General features: G+C 45.6%; 1 protein-coding gene across 2 annotated transcripts in view; it reads left to right on the forward strand.

Annotated features, from left to right (window-relative positions):
• The window catches only part of dicer1 (dicer 1, ribonuclease type III), a 154,116-nt gene that overhangs the window by 79,554 nt on the left and 53,945 nt on the right, over positions 1-20,617 (forward strand). For both annotated transcript variants that reach the window (XM_086002597.1, XM_086002596.1), the window contains 7 exons: positions 4,064-4,196; positions 10,430-10,505; positions 10,595-10,734; positions 12,065-12,244; positions 14,862-15,075; positions 15,900-16,053; positions 18,799-18,981. In XM_086002597.1, the coding sequence (XP_085858723.1) occupies positions 4,064-4,196; positions 10,430-10,505; positions 10,595-10,734; positions 12,065-12,244; positions 14,862-15,075; positions 15,900-16,053; positions 18,799-18,981 (1,080 nt within the window). The remainder of the gene's footprint in view (positions 1-4,063; positions 4,197-10,429; positions 10,506-10,594; positions 10,735-12,064; positions 12,245-14,861; positions 15,076-15,899; positions 16,054-18,798; positions 18,982-20,617) is intronic.

The raw sequence follows: 20,617 nt of genomic DNA on the forward strand, positions 1-20,617 counted from the left end.
GTAGAGTCTGGGCATTGATGCAACACGTTCAGGCATTAGCAGTGTCACCAATCTTAAGTTTTTAACATCTCTTGAAGTAACTGCCTGTAGTTTTTTGTCATTTTATTTCCTATCTACATCCAAAAGAAAGTACAAGATAATGAAGTGCAGAAGAACTAGTGATGAGTAATGCAGGGTTTGGGAACCGCCTCCAAAATGGCGCTTTGTTCCCTAGCTTCTGTGTCTCTGTGGGGACACCTTGGAGCAGACTGTGAGAAGATGCACATATTCTCCTTAGAGCAAAGAAAGACAAGGGGAGATTTAATAGAGGTGTTCAAAATGATGAGGGGTTTTGATCGAGTAGATAAGGAGAAACTGTTTCTTCTGGCAGGAGGGTCGGGAATCAGAGGACACAGATTTAAGATAATTTGTAAAAAAAGCCAAGGAGAGATGAGAATTATTTTTACGCAGCAAATTGTTGTGACCTGGAATGCACTGCTTGAAAGGGCGGTGGAAGTAGATTCAGTAGTAACTTTCAAAAGGGAATTGGATAAATACTTAAAAAGGAAACATTGCAGGGCTACAGGGAAAGAGCAGAGTGGTGGAACTAATTGGTAGCTCTTTCAAAGAGCTGGCATAGGCAGAGTGGGCCGACTGGCGGCCTCCAGTGCTGTATGATTCTATGTACACATTCTTTATTTCTACTAAGTCTTTTTGCAGTAATTCAAAAGGGAGAAAGCCATCTTTATTTTTCAGTGATATCTTCCTACTGGCATACACAGTGTTTAGTCATGAGGTGACCCTGTGATGTGCCACGGGCTACCTTGTTCAGCAGCCACATCCTGAGTGTAACCTGGAATAATGCCCTGTGAAAGCAAATCTTTGTTGCAACTCTAAGGTTGACTAACATGAGCTGTATAAAAACATGGAGGCAATGATTTATTATTGTAACTCATAACTTGCATCAATTTTTTTTTTTTAAGTATGCTTTGTTTAATAAAAAAAACTGCCACTTTCTGACAAATTCCAAATTTTTAACTGTTTTGGATTGTTTTTTCAGTGTCTTGGTGCTCAGGATTATAATAGTTATTTGGGGATACTGCAAGTTTACGTGGAAAATCATTTTATGGTAGATTATATACAAGCTCCGTGCGTGAGGATAAGTGATAACCTCCCATTGAAATCAATGGGATGAAAATCGGGGTGAGCGGGCGATCTATTCCGCTAGATTACTGCCCCAGCGGTGAAGGTGAAAATTGCCCCCTTAATGGCTAACTCCATCTACCTGCTTTTACACCATATTCCTTAATACCTTTGGTTAACAGAAATCTATCCATCTCCGATTTAAAATGAACTCCAACTTGCTGTGTGTGCCTTCACAGATTTAATTAGCGCATAGTGTTTGCACACAAAGCTCTTGAACACTTGCTCTGAATATAGCAAAATTGTTCCTGAAAGTACAACACCAGCAGCCTTTGAAAAGGGAAAAATGTGATCGAGCCTGGGGCATGATCTTTAAAACTACCTAATATACTGGTCAATTTTCTGTGGCGTAGCACATGGGGAGTCAAGACCAAGTGCAGTCGCCAGATGATGCGGGGTTAGTGGGCGGGGGATAATTGGACCAGGCCACGCGGACGTATTCAGCCCCCATTTTAAAGTCATTCCCTCGGTCCTTATATTTTTATATTGCCGTTCTAAATTCCCTTGGGCACATTTATAACTTGCCATGTTGTAATTACTCCTTCCTGCCAGTGGTGGTGCTGCAGTGCCACAATTGGCAGGAGGCTATAATTACAGCAAGACAATTCCATCCATTATAAATGTGGCCACGGTCCACCTTTTCCAGTCTGCATTCCTAAGTGCATGTCGACGCAAATGTTATAATATAGAAATAACAATGCACTGCAGGTAAGCTAAAGTTGTATGTTTATCATAAAAGGAATAAATAGTTGTGACTCTAGTATCCTTTGTGAGCCTGCTTTATGATGCTTCAGACTTGAAGGAATACTCCAGATAATCGCCCGCAACTTGATTGAACCCCAATTATTTGAAAATTGGGTCCTTCAGAATGAAAGGATGTCGAGTTAAATTTTCCCTTGATTATGAGGCCTGAGGAGGATAATTTAGAGGGGCCCTCGAGTATCTCCAGTGGCTGACGAGACCCTGCAGCAGCCACACACAGCTATCGTGTGGCTCATCAGGCAGTGATGAGAACTTTTATACCCCTGAATATTTTGTTTAACATTAGATTATATCCAAGACAGAGATTATATGTACATATAGACCGCACCTTGAGTATTGTGTGCAGTTTTGGTCACCTTACCTGAGGAAGGACGTTCTTGCCATGGAGGGAGTGCAGCGAAGATTCACCAGGCTGATACCTGGGATGGCAGGATTGACGTATGAGGAGAGATTGTGTCGATTGGGCTTATACTCACTGGAGTTTAGAAGATTGAGAGGGGATCTCATCGAAACATATAAAATTCTGTCAGGTCTGGACAGACTAGATGCAGGAAGGATGTTTCTGATGGCCAGGGAGTCCAGAACCAGGGGTCATAGTCTAAGGATAAGGGGTAAGCCATTTAGGACTGAAATGAGGAGGAATTTCTTCACCGAGAGTGGTGAACCTGTGGAATTCTCTGCCACAGAGGGCGGTGGAGGCCAGTTCATTAAATATATTCAAGAAAGAGTTGGATATATTTCTTGAGGCTAAAGGGATCAAGGGATATGGGGAGAAGGCAGGGACAGGGTACTGAATTTGGATGATCAGCCATGATCTCATTAAATGGCGGAGCAGGCTCGAAGGGCCGAATGGCCTACACCTGCTCCTATCTTCTATGTTTCTATGTTAATACCTATCTGAAATTCAGTGCTACCTTTTATAATATCCGTTTTAAGATACCCAGCTAAGGTATCGCATGGGTCATATACACAACAGTGTGTCGACAATGTGTCTTAATCCCAACCGCAGAGGCGCGCCCTCGTATCAGTGTGACTGTGTTCCACTTTCCACGTCCACCATTTGCAGCTTCCTGAGTGAATTTGCGGCTCACTCCTTCCTGCCAGTGGTGGCGCCACAGTTGGCAGGAGGGTATAATTATAGCAAGACAAGTTTACACATTATCAATGGAATTTTTGAATGTTACTGAATTCGGTGCTGACTGCACACTAGCTTCATGCCCATTCAAGGATACTGCCTAAACACACGTCACATAGGAACCTTGCAGTCAGCAGTAGCAGCCAACTTTTCACCCATCACTCTGCTGGAGCTAGCTCTGCCCTTGGAGGCTGCGTCACCCAGTCGCTTTCGATGGTGTTGTACTAGGGTCCACACTACTGAAGTTGGTGCCGTGCCATTTCCACTCCTTTGTGCATGGGGCTGATGCAATCCAGAGTACTAAATTGAATAAAAATAGCTTGTGAAATATTTTGATGCTTTTAACATAACCTGCAAATTCTAGCATTTTAGGACCACTTCTTTTCCTTTCCATGACTTTTAAGGTTACATTACAGGAAACTTTGTGCTATCCGGAGGTGAGCTATCCGGCAATCTGGAGCCACCGGCAAAAATCAGCAGCCGTTTTTTATTCTTTTTTTTTTGCTTTGTTTGAACAGTCAAGCTGTGCAAGGTCTGTAGCTATAGCAACAGCTTCAGCTACAGAGCTTTAGGGCCACACCCGAGTGTTTAGAAGCTGTTGCTAAGCAACAGTGTTTGTTGTCAAATACGGAGATAAGAATCTCCGTATCTCTCAACATTAACTCGGGAGAGTACGGCAGTTTTGAGGCAACGGCAGCAGCTCGGTCCCGTGGGTGCCGGATAGCACAAAGTTTCCTGTATATATTTATATGTTTGTGTATACTTCTGTTCATGGCCCATAGTAGAAATAGGGCAGATATTAGGGACCTATTGGATCAATATCTGTCTATTAGGTGACATGTACCTTAAAGCACCAATAAGTTTATTACCCTGTGTGTTAGATTTGCCCTTTTGAATAAATATTGAGTTTGATTGCTGTCCAGCACCAAATGTATAATTTTATTAGGGATGTGCATTGTAACTTATCTTCTGTGTTCCTAACAGATACTGTGCCAGGTTACCAAGCGACCCATTCACACACTTGGCCCCGAAATGTAAGACCCAAGAACTCTCAGATGGTACTTTCCAGTCAACTCTCTACCTTCCAATCAACTCGCCCCTCCGCATCCCCGTAACTGTGAGTAAGCATTTCATTTGTGATCTTTTTATCTTTGTAACATGGACCTTGCCGGTCAGAATACTTGCCCCAGAGTTTCAACTCAAGATTTTTCTCTCTCCTATATATTTCAATGTTTTAATTAAAAAAAAAAAGTAATTCATTTTTGTTAAGTCTGTGTGTTATAGTGAGAATTACTACACAGACCACAAGAGTAAATTCAACAGGTCTTTACTGGTTGGAGGTCGGACTATACTGAATACAATATTATTACACTGTGCTTATATACCGGTGTGGTCACCACCGGTATTACGTATACAGCAGCCAAAGAAAGTAGTACCTTTCTTAAGGTGGACCAGGCTTAAGTTCTCTTAAGGTGGAACAGGTTACATACACCACAATCCTCCCTTTTTAGCTTAACAGTCATATCCCCAAATAAACATAACATATATACATATATAACTTCAGGTATAACAGTTCAAAGGTTCAGTCTCTCAGGAGGCTTTCTGATTCGGCTTGGATAACGCCTTTCAGTGGTCTCTGATTCTTGTTGTTGAGGTGCCTCCTCTAGTTGGTTGCCAATGTATTGGGTGTCATCATCATCAAGTACATTCTCGGCCGAGGTAGATGCTTCAGGTTCATGAACATCTTCCACAGCTGTCTCTGTCACAACCATGGGTTCGACCCTTGCTCTCGACTCTACCAGTTGATCCGCATGACGCCTTATCACATTATGACCAATATCTACGGTGTACATCAGAGGTCCTTGTCTGGCCCGGATTGTTCCGGACTGCCATTTGTCGTTTCCATAGCCCCTTGCCATCACTGGTTGTCCTACGTTGAAAGTTCGAGTGGTCTTGCTGTTAATATGCCGAAACTGTTTGTTTTCCACTTCCCTCCGCACATTTGGTTTTAATAAGTCCAACTTAGACCGCAACCTCCTGTTATAAAACATCATAGCAGGACTTTGGTTAGTCACGGCATGATCGGCGTTTCTATATGACATCAGGAACTTATCGACCTTGTGTTGCAGCGGAATCTGATCATCATTCATGGCCTTAATAGCCTTTTTGAATGTCTGGACAAATCTTTCAGCCAACCCGTTTGTCGCCAGATGATATGGGGCAGAGGTATAATGTTTAACTCCATTCTTCTTTAAGAATTGTTGGAATTCTTCCGATACAAACTGTGGTCCGTTGTCCGAACAGATCTGTTCTGGCAATCCGTTCCTTGCGAATATTGTTCTTAACACCGCAATTGTCTTTTCTGAAGTAGTGGTATTCATCTTGATGACTTCTGGCCATTTGGAATGTGCATCCACCGCGATTAGGAACATGGAGTCCATGAATGGACCAGCAAAGTCAATGTGTACGCGTTGCCATGGGGCTGAAGGCCATTCCCATGGGTGTAGCGGTGCTATTGGAGGTGCATTTTGCACTTTTTGACACCCAGCGCAGCTTTTCGTTAACGCCTCAATCTGTTGGTCAATACCCGGCCACCATACGTAAGCCCTAGCAAGACTTTTCATTTTAACTCCTCCCAGATGACCTTCATGTAGTTCTTTTAAAACTCTTTCCCTTAACTTGGGAGGAATAATCACTCTTGCCCCGTACATCAAAGTACCATGGCAGACGGACAGCTGGTCTCGCCTTGCCGAGAATGCCGGTAACAGAGGATCACCCCGTGTTGGCCATCCTTTCACTGTTACCTCGTAGACTCTGGACAGCATCGGGTCGTTCCTGGTTTCTCTTTCAATACTTGCGTTGGTGACAGGTAAACACTCGATAATGGTCGAATGAAATAACTCAACAGGGTCAACTTCCGTCGTGTCTTCATCTTCAGGTAGTGGCAGGCGCGACAGGCCATCAGCATTGCCATGCTGTTTCGTACCTTTGAATTCTATCTGATATTGATGTGCCCCTAAGAAAAGAGACCATCTCTGGAGACGCTGTGCTGTCATCACCGAAACACCCTTCTTAGGGTTAAAAATGGACACCAACGGTTGATGGTCCGTCAGAAGTGTGAATTTTTGGCCCTGTAGGTAATGATTAAACTTCTTCACTCCCCATACAAGGCTAAGGGCCTCCCTATCGATCTGCGCATAGTTGCGCTCAGCGGAGGTCAATGATCTGGATGCAAATGCGACTGGCCTTTCCGTGCCATTTGGCAATTTATGTGAGAGTACTGCCCCAATACCATATGGAGAAGCATCACAAGCCAACCGAATAGGCAGTGCCGGGTTGAAGTGAGCCAACACTTCCTCTGAGGTGATCAATTCTTTGCTTTTGCGAAATGCCTTCTTACAGTTTTCGCCCCAGTCCCATGGTACCCCTTTCTGTAAAAGAGTGTTCAACGGATGCAGCACCGTGGATAGATTTGGCAGAAATGTATGGTAGTAGTTAATTAATCCTAGAAACGACCTCAACTGAGAGACATTCTCCGGAGCGGGAGCCTTTACAACTGCCGCTATCTTGTCAGGAGACTTATGAAGCCCCTCCCGGTCAATGACATGACCACAGTACGAGATCCGCTTCTGGAAGAACTCACATTTCTGCCAATTTACTCTAAGTCCATACTCTCAGTCTGTTGAGCACCAGTTCCAAGTTAGCGAGATGCTGTTCATCACCATCACCTGTGATCAGAATGTCGTCCAGGTAACATTGTGTGCCTGGAATTCCCTGTAATACCTGCTCCATGGCCCTCTGCCAAATTGCTGGAGCCGATGCCACACCAAAAACCAGCCTATTGTACCGGTACAACCCTCGATGCGTGTTGATCGTGAGGTATTGGCGTGACTCTTCTTCAACCTCCATCTGCAAGTACGCCTGCGCCAGGTCTATCTTGGTGAAGTGTTTCCCGCCAGACAGTGAAGCGAAAATATCCTCAATCCGTGGAAGCGGATACTGCACCGTGTGAAGCACCGGATTAACGGTGATCTTGAAATCTCCACAGATGCGAACCTTCCCTGGATCTCCTGGCTTATTGTTCGCAGGACGTTTCATAACGGGAACAATGGGCGTAGCCCACTCACTCCAATCTACTTTAGACAGTACCCCTGAACGTTCTAGTGCTTCCAGCTCCGCTTCAACCGCAGGTCGTATTGCATAGGGTACCGGTCTGGCTTTAAAAAATTTTGGTTGTGCATGTTCATCAATCTTGATGTTTGCCGTAATTCCTCTCAGTGTTCCCAGTCCCGGCTGGAACACCTCTTTAGCCTCATCCAATAGTCTGGACGATCGTTTAGGTTTGACAGCTGTTTCCCCGGAATCTACCGTTAGTGCTTTCAAGGAGTGCCAGTCCATATTCATTTTCCTAATCCACTCCCGTCCCAGTAGTGGTGGACCTCCTTCAGGTAGCACATATAAGTCCATTACTTGGCTTCCTTCGCCCTTGTGGACCACTTCTACTTCTATTTTTCCGATGGGGTACACTCTTTGCCCCATGTACGTTTTCAATATAATCTCCGTATCCTGTAAGGGAATATGTTGGAATAACCTTCTGTAATCTTTCTTATTCATGACCGTCAATGCCGATCCAGTGTCCCATTCCATTTTTACTTGGACTCCTGCTATCTGAAGAGTGACCCAAATTGTCTGGAGGTCTGTATCCTTACCAACGTTGTGTATTCTTAAGCTATCCAGTTCATTACTGCTAGCGTCTGAATCTGACTTCTGTTCAGTCAAACTGTTCTTTGTCACCTTGTGTACCTTTGCATATTTTCCTTGCGGTGACTTTTTATTGCTGGTCTTCTTTCCTGACCGGCATACTTTAGCTATGTGGCCAAACCTGCCACACGTTCTGCATTCTTGGTTTTTAAACCAACACTGGTTCTGATCGTGCGTTGTCTTTCCACAACGATAACATTTGACAGAACTCAAACCCAATTTGTTTGTACCGAGTTCCGGTGGCCGTAGCTGCATTACTGCCGTGCCTCTCGCTGCGGCCTCGTGTGCTGCTGCCATAGTGACTGCCTTCTCGGGAGACAGCTCATTCTCCTCGAGCAGTCGCCTTTGTGTATCCTGTTTAAATAAACCACACACAAATCTATCTCGAAGTGCCTCTGTCAGTCCCGTTCCAAACTGACAATATTTTGCTAGCTTATGTAATTCCATCAAATATTCAGCATTGCTTTCATTTTGCCGCTGTCTTCTATCGTAAAATTTAAATCGTTCCGCTAGCATCAGCGGCGTGGGGCTAAGATGATTTTTTAGGACAGTAACAATCTGTTCGAACGTCTTATCCGCCGGTTCATCTGGTGATAACAGGTGTTTCAATTGCCCGTATGTCTTCGCACCCATTAAGTTTAGTAATGTTAGTGCTTTGTGTCTCAGGAATTTTATTTGCCGTACAATAGTTTTGTATGCGTTCTACATACATAGCCCAGTCTTCTATATCACTGTCGAAGGCATTAATGTTCCCATGTTTAGGCATCGTAGCAATTTATCGTATTTTTAATGTTCTCTAAGATGGCGGCTTCCCGCTCTTGCCGTCGTCCTCCGCCCACAAAATGGCGGTTTTCCCGCGCTTGGCGGTCTTCACCCGTCCCCCGACGCTGTCTCCGCTTCACCGCGGCTCTCGCGCCTTCAGTTTCCCCAGACGCTGCGCCTTTAGCCCGAATGCGGCCCTTATCTCCGGTCGCGATCGATGTCCCGCGCTACGCCTCTCGCTCGAAAGCGGCCCGGCCCTTATCTCTGGTCGCGATCGACCTCACCGCCCTTATTCCTCCGTCTTCCCAGCCCCGTCTGTACAGCCAACGCGGTTGACTTTCTGTCGCGTCGCTGCCCGGCTTACCCACCACGAGGTAGTAGAAGAAGCTGACAGTCGCTGATGGAGGCTTCGAGGTCAGGATGTCTTCTGCACTCCGGTTGCTCGATGCCTGCCGCTCGACGTGTCTTCCCGTAGGTGATGAGGGTGGAAACCTCTCTTCGACGTCCTGTCTGTGGACGAAGTCGCCGTGGAAATTACTGCAGCAGGGTAAGAATCGGACTCGTCGCCACTGTTAAGTCTGTGTGTTATAGTGAGAATTACTACACAGACCACGAGTAAATTCAACAGGTCTTTACTGGTTGGAGGTCAGGACTATACTGAATACAATATTATTACACTGTGCTTATATACCGGTGTGGTCACCACCGGTATTACGTATACAGCAGCCAAAGAAAGTAGTACCTTTCTTAAGGTGGACCAGGCTTAAGTTCTCTTAAGGTGGAACAGGTTACATACACCACAATTTTCTATCCATTTCCAAACGTGATTTAGATTAAATTTTCAGTCCAGTCGATTGATGAAACTGGATTAAACACTTCCTGTTTAGAAAAGGAAGTAGTACTCCGGCATAAACTATCTTACTGAATGGCACCGACCTGGATTCTCAAGATGTGGTGTAGTGAATGTTTTGTGACTTGGTAACTCACAGCAATGAGCTGCCTCCCTGTTCAAGGAGAAGGCCTGCCACTATCTTCAGCGTCGCCCACATCCCAAGAACAAATTTAAAAAACACCTCCGTCTTAACAGAAAATACACAGGCCAGCCAGCATCTATAAAGAGGAACGGCAGGCCCTCGCTTGTCTTTCCTCTTCAGGTACTGACCTGTTGCATAGTTCCAGCATTTTGTTTTTATTGGAAAGACAACTTGCATTTATATAGCGCCTTTCACAACCTCAGGATGTCCCTAAGCACTTTACAGCCAATGAAGTACTTGTGAAGTGTAGCCACTGTTGTAATGTAGGAAACGTGGCAGCCAATTTGTGCACAGCAAGCTCCCACAAACAGCAATGTGATAATGACCAGGTAATCTGTTTTAATGATGTTGGTAAAAATTGGCCAGGACACCGGGGTGAACACCCCTGCTTCTCTTCAAAAAGCATCATGGGATCTTTTACGTCCATCTGAGAGGGTAGACGGGGCCTTGATTTAACGTTTCATCCAAAGGACGGCACCTCTGACAGTGCAGTACTTCCTTAATAGTGTCAGCCTAGATTATCTGCTCGAGTCTCTGGAGTGGGGCATGAACCCACAACCTTCTGACTCGGAGGCGAGAGTGCTACTACTAAGCCACGACTGATAGTTAAATATTTTGTATTTTTTATTTTTATTTGCTCTCCCTTTTTACCCCCCCCCCCCCAGCATATTAATGAAATTGGGCGCTTCAAGAGACAAGCTGCCCAACATGATGTAATCGTCTAGATCTTCCAGCTCAAGTAACCACAAATCTGTTGAGGGTGAAATATCTCATTGGCTTTTTTTGTATCTAGGGTCCTCCGATGCCATGTACGCGATTGGCTGAGAAAGCGGCAGCCCTTCTTTGTTGTGAAAGACTGCACAAAATAGGTAAGGGATGAACAAGCTCATGTTCCTTAGTCTTCGATCCCCCATAAAACGTGGTGCAAGCAGCAGAGTTCTCTTTTTTTTTGGTGCAGGTGAACTGGACGATCACTTAATGCCAGTCGGGAAAGAAACCGTGAAATATGAAGAAGAGCTCGATTTGCACGACGAAGAAGAAACCAGCATTCCTGGTAGACCAGGTTCCACAAAACGGAGACAGTGCTACCCTAAAGCAGTGAGTACAGTGCAGTCCTCTTCCCTACTCCTGGAGTGGGAGTGTGCGCGTGTAAACCTATACCTTTGCACAACCTTTTTTTTAAACTTTTTTACTTTTTAACAAGACTGTGAGCAAGTGACCCTGCCCCAGGACTGCTGCTCTTCAGCTGGTCACTGGAAGGTACGAGGCGGGTAATCACTGTTGTAATGTAGAAAACACCATTGCCAATTTGTGCATAACATGGTTCCACAATGAGATAATGGCCAGATTATTTATTTAGAAATTTTGGGTGAGGTATAAATATTGGCCAGCACACCGGGGTGAATTCCCCTGCTCTTCTTTGAAATAGTGCCATGGAATACTGCGTACAGTTTTGGTTTCCATATTTAAGAAAAGATATACTTGCTCTCGAGGCAGTTCAGAGAAGGTTCACTCGGTTGATTCCGGAGATGAGGGGGTTTACGTATGAGGAAAGGTTGAGTAGGTTGGGCCTCTACTCATTGGAGTTCAGAAGAATGAGAGGCGATCTTATCGAAACATATAAGATTGTGAGGGGGCTTGATCGGGTGGATGCGGGGAGGATGTTTCCACTGATGGGTGAGATTAGAACTAGGGGGCATAATCTTAGAATAAGGGGCTGCCGTTTCAAAACTGAGATGAGGAGAAACTTCTTCACTCAGAGGGTAATAAATCTATGGAATTTGCTACCCCAGAGAGCTGTGGAAGCTGCGACATTAAATAAATTTAAAACGGAGATAGACAGTTTCCTAGCAGATAAGGGAATTAGGGGTTACGGGAGCGGGCCGGGAAGTGGACGTGAGTCTAGGTTCGGATCAGCCATGATCCTATTGAATGGCGGAGCAGGCCCGAGGGGCCGTATGGCCTACTCCTGCTCCTACTTCTTATGTCCGCCTGAGGGGGCAGACAGAGAGGGGGGGGGGGGTGGGGGGGACCTCGGTTTAACGTCTCATCCGAAGATGGCACCTCCAACAGTGAAGCACTCCCTCATTGCTGAACTGGAATGCTAGCCTAGATTGTGTTCAAGGCTCTGGAATGGTACTTAAACCCATGACTTGACTCAGCCAAGAAGTGCGACCACTGAGCCACGACTGACCCCTCAGTATCACATGATAGTGATGGCCCAGAGCTTAGTGCATTTAAAGGGTATCCAGTGTCCAGCTACCCACTACTGACTGTAACTTGTGCCTGACTCGCTTTTAAGTCCCAACAAACTGTCGACGATGTCCTTATTAAAGACGTTGCTATATATTATGTGTCTTTTGGATCTTTCAGACATGTTACATAACGAAATATTTTGGTCTTTTTTTTTTTACCCCTCTTCGACTAGATTCCCGAATGTTTGAGGAACAGTTACCCCAAAGCAAACCAACCTTGTTACCTGTATGTTATTGGCATGGTGTTAACCACTCCTCTTCCTGACGAGCTCAACTTCAGAAGGAGAAAACTGTATCCCCCAGAAGATACAACCCGATGTTTTGGGATTCTGACTGCCAAACCAATACCTCGGGTACATCAATCACCTTTTTATAGTACAGCAGTTTGGTTGTGTTACGGACAGATGGGGAATCTTTCTGTTTTCTCCCTGGATCGCTCATCAGCTGCTCGCAGGGCAAGCAACTACACTCGTATATCTAAGTCACAAACACATGTGGATGTCACTTAGAGGTAGAAGGAAGGGTCTGGTACGGAGATCTGTTCTGTATAGGTTGCGTTTTCCTCTGGAAGAGGGACCTAGCCTCTGCTTAATGTTTCCCAACAGCTGTGCCAGTGAGATTGGGAATCCTGCAGTGTGGTAGACTGGATTATTGTCCTAGCACTGCACTGACGTTGATATTCTATTGTTCTGTAATTGTTTATTTGATGCAAGTTAACCATGTATTTCTGTAGTTTCAAGGCAGGAAAGTTTAATTACATTTCTTGTTGGAAGAAGAAATTAATTGCAACAAGTATGCCTGACCAAGATTAGTGCTAATATATTGGCAGGTCTTTTTTTTAATAAAAAAAATCAGTATGTTCTTTGACAAATCAAATTAGCTATTCAGTCATAGTAGCAGGTGGTTTAAAATCTGCTTGCTTTGAGTAGGGACGAGCATTGGGTATCTGGGGTGGCACGGGGGACTGCTGCATTTTGTGATGAAAGCAGGGTTATAGAGCATAACATCTGAGTGAAGCATAATGCATTGGCCATACAAGTGGGAAAATGGGTGGTTGCTCTAAATTCTCAATGCTACATCCTGCAGTTTTGCACTCCATTTCTACCCTGGGAGGGCATCCTTCTAGACGCGCAGGGCACCCCGTCAAAAAAAAAAAAAAAAACCCTTGACCCCTCCGTCCTTAAAAACTACTGCCCCATCGCCAACTTCCCTTTCCTCAAGTCCTTCACCGTGTTGTGGCTTCCCAAATCCGTGCCCATCTTTACCGCAACTCCATGTTTGAATCCGTCCAATTGGGTTTCCACCCCTGCCATGGTACTGAAACGGACCATATCAAAGTCACAAATTACATCTCCTGTAACTGTGGCCATGGTAAACTATCCCTTCTCGGCCTAACTGCAGCCTTTGACACAGTTGACCACACCATCATCGTCGAACGCGATGCCTCTTCTCCATTGTTCAGCTGGGTGGGACTGTTCTCGTATGGTTCAGTTCTTACCTATCCAGTCGTAGCTAGAGATTCACTTGCAATGGCTTCTCTTCCCGCTCCCGCACTGTTGCCCTCAGAGTCCCCCAAGGATCTTGGCCCCCTCCTATTTCTCATCTACATGCTGTTCCTCAGTGACATCATTTGAAAACACGTCAGTTTCCACATGTATGCTGATGACACCCAGCTGTACCTCACCACCACCTCTCTCGACCCCTCCATTGTCTCTAAATTGTCACACTGCTTGTCCAGTATCCAGTACTGGATGAGCAGAAATTTCCACCAACTAAATATTGGGAAGACCGAAGCCATTGTCTTGAGGTCGCCACTGCAAATTTCGTTCCCTAGCCACCGGCTCCATCCCTCTCCCTGGCAACTGTCCGAGGCTGAACCAGACTGTTCGCGACCTTGGTCCTGTATTTGACACTGAGAGGCGCTCATGACCATGTTCCCGCTCCATCACCAAGACCGCCTACTTCCACCTCTGTGACATCTCCCGACTCTGCCCCGCCTCAGCTCATTTGCTGCTGAAACCCTCACCCATACCTTTTATTACCTCTAGACTTGACTCGACTATTCCAATCCCCTCCTGGCCGGCCGCCCATCTTCCATCCTACATATACTTGAGCTCATCCAGAACTCTGCCTGTATCCTAACTCGCACCAAGTCCCGTTCACCCATCCCCCTGTGCTCACTGACCTACATTGGCTCCCTGTTTAAGCAACGCTTCATTTTTCAAATTCTTATCCTTGTTTTCAAATTCCTCCATGGCCTCGACCCTCCCTGTCTCTTGTTTCGCCCCCAATAAGCCTCCGAGATATTTTCACTCCTCCAATTCTGGCCACTTGTTCATCCCCGATGTTAATCGCTCCACCATTGGTGGCCGTGCCTTCAGCTGCTTAGGCCCTAAGCTCTGGAATTCCCTCCCTAAAGCTCTCCGCCTCAACACTAACATTCCCATTTGGCCGCACAGCGATCTGTAGGTCCCGTCTAGCTGGCTCCATGGCGTTCTGATGTCAAAAACAGCGCATGCGCGGTAAGTTGAAGGGGCCACGCGCTCGAAAAATAATTGAGAACATTGCTCTCCGCCTCACTCTCCTACCTTAAGACGCTCCTTAAAACCTCTTTGTCGAAGCTTATGGTCATCATCTTGGGACGTTTCACTACGTTAAAGACGCTATATAATTGCAAGTTGTTGTTGAGATGGTTTTGCCGAGGTAAACTTTTGTCACTCGGTGTCACTCCTCTGCCCCGCCCAGATTGGGAATCGAATTTGGTACCTTGTGATTTCTGTGGCTCAGTGCCACACTGGGCAGTACTGAGCCATTGGAAGTGCTTCTCCAATCAGGTTTATGAAGGCAAACCTAATTCTGCAGTTTAAATGTGGCGCATGAACTCCATGAAATATGAAAAAATAATTGACATTAATACAACAAGGCATAATCATTTTAACCTGTTTGCATGTGGTGTGTCTCCCCTGGCAGATTCCTCATTTTCCAGTGTACACTCGTTCTGGTGAGGTTACCATATCGATTGAACTGCGTAAGTTGAACTTCACATTGAGTACAAAGCAGCTGGAGCTGATCACTAGGCTACACCAGTACATCTTCTCTCACATTCTTCGTCTGGAGAAACCTGCACTAGAATTCAAGCCTACAGAAGCTGATGCAGCCTACTGTGTTCTACCTCTCGATATAAGTAAGCAATATCGCCACTGGTATTTCACTAAAGCTTAACGGCGGGTGGGTGCATGTATAAAACTTTCACCGTTGCTGCGTGCGAACATTTGTAACTAGGATTTCAGTAAAGCATAACGCTGGGGTGTGAGGCTTTCATTCAGTGTCTGAAATTACTGTACAACTCCAGATTTTGTCTTTCAAACTGTAGTTATGCCTGGAAATAGCAATTTGAGCTGTGAAAGATTTGAGTGAAGTACTAGTGGGTATACTGACAGTAGTGGTGAGAACGATGAGGTGCCGAATTAAATGTCACGCAAGAAGGATGTTGCACAATAGCATTTTTTTGAGAATATAAACCAAATGTGACGCTGGGCAAGCCCAGAGTGCCATTGACCGCTTCCTTGGAAGCTGTAGGCTGCCAACAGCACTTGATTGTCCTATTCATTTTTAAATGGTGCTCTGCTTTGCTACCTTTATTTTGTTTAGCTTTTCCGATTTGTCTCCTTCATCTCCTGAAGTTGCTTACACTGGGATAGGGTTCCTCAGGTGCAAGCTGCTCTTCCATTACGTTAACCAAACAGACATTCTAAATGTGTGCAGCTAGACGGTGAGGGTCAGGTGAGGTCACTATAACTAGACGATCACTGTAAACGGTGAACACCAAAAAGCTTTATAAATATCTTAGTGCCACTTGTCTCTTGTTTCTGGATATTTAAAGGTAAATCCTATTTTTTTTTTTTTTTACGGTCTACTGCCTTGTGTGTGCATCATCGCGTTAGTTAGATGAACGGTCTTCACTATTACTAAATAAAGAACTAGCTTGTGAACTGCTTCCCTTTGCAGTTGATGGTTCCAGCCACTTGGATATCGACTTCACCTTTATGGAAGATATAGAAAGGTCGGAAGCGCGCACAGGCATTCCCAATACACAGTACACAAAAGAGAAGCCCTTCACGTTTAATCTGGAAGACTACCAGGATGCAGTTATCATTCCAAGGTAGGGAAACTATTCTTTTGCTTTAATCGCTAACTATGTCCTAGGAATCATTCGTTTCTGAGCTGGTAATCCCAGGTGCTTGTCCTGGGTATCACTTACTGCGCATCAGCTGCATGGAGCGCCCTGGCTCATTTTGCCTTTGTACCACTGTTGGCAAAAAAAATCCCCCTGCCTCCCCAAATTAGGACCACAGTGCATTTATAAAAAGATGCATGGATATGATTTCAAGGCCGTAAACTCATCTTAAGTTTCATAGTCTTGTTTTGACATCATCTAGACCTCCTTGGAGATTACTGCAATGAAATCCCTCCCCGTAATCAGCTATTCACCGTGATATCTAAGAAACTGAAGCATTCCTGTTAGGTGAACATTATTCTGATAGCTATCAATGTTATCGCAACAGGGCCAAAATACCCTCGGAATCCTTTTGTTTAAAAAAATGAAGCCACTGTTTGTTTTAATCTCTCAAAGTTACTTCCACAAACTCACTGCAGAGCAATCTAATAGTGACAACTAAGTGCTGCTAATGGATTAAGGTTCATCTTCTCTTCTGTCCGGCAAAATATACTCCTTTTCCAGTGCTGCGTGAGTGCTCTCAATTCAATTACAGTTAAAGGAGTATATTCGACTTTATGACTGCTTGATGACTTAAGAATCATAGAATAATACAGCACAGAAGGAGGCCATTCAGCCCATCGAGTCTACGCCGACTCTTTCGAAGAGCAATCCGCTTAGCCCCACACCACCGCTCTTTCCCCTATCTCTCCCTCCAATTTTTTCTCCTTCAATAATTTATCCAATTCCCTTTTGAAAGCTACTATTGAATCTGTATCCACCACCCTATCGGGCATTGTTCTATTTGAAAAGTTTTTTTGGTAATACAAGTGTTTGGGTTTACTTAATGTTATTAGTTGCAATTGAGAGAGCCCAGATTGGAGTTGTCTTTTGAAGGCATCATTCATTCAAGTATTCCAACTCTCACCGCTGTTGAGTTCCCATGTGCCTTCCGGTTGGCAAGGTAGAAATCTGTCTTGTGTCTAACAAGCTGCTGGTAGACGAGCAAGATTGCCTTTACCTGGTGGTCATAGATGCAAGTTTACCCACACAAAAGGCTGGATTTTCATTCAGAAGTCGGGAAGGAGGCGGGACTACAACTTTTGGGTTTTAGTCCCGCCTCCATCGAGATGTGGCCAATCCACCCGATTTTTACTTGATTGACCTTGTTGAGCCCGCCCAATGAGCTCAGCAGGCCAATTAAGGGCCACCCGACAACAGGTGACGTCACAGACTGAAATTTCATCTGTCAAGATGTGTTGACAGATGAAATATCAGTGTTTCACAGCCGTTTGAAGCTGTCAAACACTGACAGTCTTACTTCTAACCTGAGTCCTTCTACACAGAATCAGTTAGAAATCTCGCCGGCACAGAAAGCTGCAGGCTGTCACTTTTGACAGCTCGCAGCCATTCTGCTTTCTGTGCCGGCTGAATGATGGACTCCCAAAGCCTAGAAGAAGGAAGGCTGTAAAGGTAATTACAGGTAATTTAAACTTCTTTACACACACCAAACACACTTACCTTTGCAATCATGCACCCATCACTCACCTGAACACTGACATCGCGACCCCTCCAAGTCCTTCAACCCGACGGCCCGCCTGCTCTAACCTGGCGTGGTTTGGAGTCGTCGGGAATCCCACACGACAACCTTCAAAATAGGGATTAGGCTAAAAACTGCCTGTTAACTGCAGTTAATTGGCACTAATCCCTTCCCGCCTCGGGTCAGCGGGTCCCAGTGCGGGGCAGGTACCCGCCTCCTCTGAAACTTACATGGAGGCGGGTTTTGGGCGGGATGGTGTCGGGACCCCCGAAATCGGGATTTTAGCCCCCCCCCCCGCACGCATAAAAGCCCGCCTCACGGCACACTGAAAATCAACCCCAAAGACTTTCCAATCTTGACTTTTGTTGAGGAAAGAAAGCGAGAAACAAAGCCGATATAAATTGGAGGTGGCGAGTCACTCTGGGGCACTTTGGCGCCTCTTCTGGCGGCAGTACCAGAGTAGCTTTGGCACAGGCCTGTGGTGGCCCACTGCCTTCCCTGTGTCTAGGATGCGGGGTGGCAGGGATCCAATGACCAGTGGTTCAATCTTCCCCTCCTCGCTAGTCAGTCAGCAGTCGATAACTTTCCAATTTGGATGAAGAGCTAACAAACCAAGGAACCAGTCGGTCAGCAATATGTGTATCTCCTCGCCATAAAATGCAAAGCCTCAGTTTGTTGGCCTCACTTACTGCCTCCTCTTCAGTACAGTGAAGGTCTGTTACATACTTTGTTTCCTTTAGTCCTTTCTTGCGCAGCCCCTGATTTTAATCATTCCACCATTGACAGCCGTCAGCTTCCTGGGCCCTAAGCTCCGGAATTCCCTACTTAATCCTCTGCTTCTACCTCTCTCTCATCCTTTAAGATGCTCCATAAAACCTACCTCTTTGACCAAGCTTTTGGTCACCTGTCCTAATATCTCGTTAAGTGGCTCGGTGTCAAATTTTGTTTGACACTCCTGTGAGGGACGTTTTACTACGTTAAAGGCGCTATATAAATACAAGTTGTTGTTGTTGATCAAGTTCTTTTACTTTGGTGAATGAAAAGTTAACTTTTTTTTAAATAAAAAGTTAGTTTGTCGGGTTTGTTTTGGACCTGACTCCCTGTTCAGAAGACTTGCCGACGCAGTTTGAATTGTGATTGTTTTCGCGCAGGTATCGAAACTTTGACCAGCCTCATCGCTTCTACGTGGCCGATGTGTACACCGATCTCACGCCTCTCAGTAAATTCCCTTCCCCCGAGTACGAAACTTTTGCGGAGTATTACAAAACCAAGTACAATCTTGATCTGACCAACTTGAACCAGCCTTTGCTGGATGTGGACCATACATCTTCCAGGTAAGAATTTCAAACTGTGCCACCTGTCCTTTTACTAAATATACGTGCAGGAAGTGCTGAGAGCCCTCTGGAGCCACCCAGTGGTGGCAAAATGGTATGCTCAGTTAGATTATTTTTTTATTCATCTCTGCCCCTCTCGTCCTGAAGCTGCGGACTCGTGCTAGGGGACGGGCCCATAGGTACCGACAGTACCTCGGCCCCAGCGATCAGTCCTCGTGTGTGAGCCTAAACCGCGTCCACATATACACTTTACAAAATGGAGCTCGGGACTGAGATCAGGAGCATGATTTTTTTGCAGACTTTTATCTTCTTCATTCTTCCTGGCCATGGGGTGCGACGGCCACTGTCCGCAACAAGCACCCCTGCTCCCCCCCAACATGATGCTTCCCCAACTAACGTAGAATCATAGAAAAGTGCAGCACAGAAAGAGGCCACTCAGCCCATCGTGTCTGCGCCAGCTCTTTCGTAGAGCAATCCCGTTAGTCCCGCTCTTTCCCCATATCCCTGCAGTTTTTTCTCCTTCAAGTAATTATCCAATTCCCTTTTTGAAGGTTGCTATTGAAGCTGTATCCACCACCCTATCGGGCAGTGCATTCCAAATCCTAACCACTCGTTGTATAAGCGTAACACAGATATTTGTGAGTTGTAAAGTGTGTCTGGCAGCCATCAAATTGCTTTGCATACCTACGATTTTCTAAACATAACCACCCTACTCTGGTGGGAGTGCTGGAAATGGTGGGGTGGGGGGGGGAATCGTCCTGAACTGAGACACTTCAAAGAATCTTCCAGCACAGAAGGAGGCCATTCGGCCCATCATGCCTGTGAAAGAGCAGTCCAATTAGTCCCACTCCTGCTCTTTCCCCAGAGCCCTGCAAACTTCTCCTTTCCGAGTATTTAATTCCCTTTTGAAAGTTACTATTGAATCTGCTTCCACCACCCTTTCAGGCAGGGCATTCCAGATCACAACAACTCGCTGCGTAAAAGAAAATTCTCATGCTGTTTAGGTGCTCTCTATCTAGCATTACCTTTAGAAAGGGGCTCCTCCTCCAGCACAGCTGGTAAACAGCCCACACAGACCAGAACGCCTCGGATAGAGTCCACAGATGGTGCTGAATTAGTTCATCTCGTGGGTAGTTGGGTGCTGCCATTCGTCTCGGCGCCAGGCCCAGAAGGGGAAAAATCATCCAGGGTTCCCGCTCCCAATTGCTATCAAGCACCTTCTGCTAGACCGCGCACGAGTGTGGGCATGTATAATGGCAGGCCATAGGTTGTAGTAGGTAATGAATTACTGACATTATAAAGCTAACAGTTCGCTCTTTTTGGGGTATCCCTCTGATGACATGACCAAGATGAGTAACTCTCTGCAAGGATTTCTTTTGCATTGAGCTCCAGTGGCCTACCAAGCCGCTGAGGGGAGGCAGGGAAGATTAGCAGGAGCTGTTGGAAGCCAGAAATTTTAAAATAAGAGGACATCTTGACATTAAAAAAAAATTATTTTAACTGTGTGGTTGAGATTGAATGTCACCCCCAGCCATGAGACAGAATGTATCTCCATTCATGAGGCTGCCTGTAACTACTCTGGAGTTGTCCACCCAGCCTCCGTTATGACGATATTTATTGCATCACACTGCTGACA

The sequence above is a fragment of the Somniosus microcephalus genome, chromosome 12 (genome assembly GCF_052327205.1).
Source record: "Somniosus microcephalus isolate GS21.2 chromosome 12, FLI_Smic_1.0, whole genome shotgun sequence".
Lineage (NCBI taxonomy): Eukaryota > Metazoa > Chordata > Chondrichthyes > Squaliformes > Somniosidae > Somniosus > Somniosus microcephalus.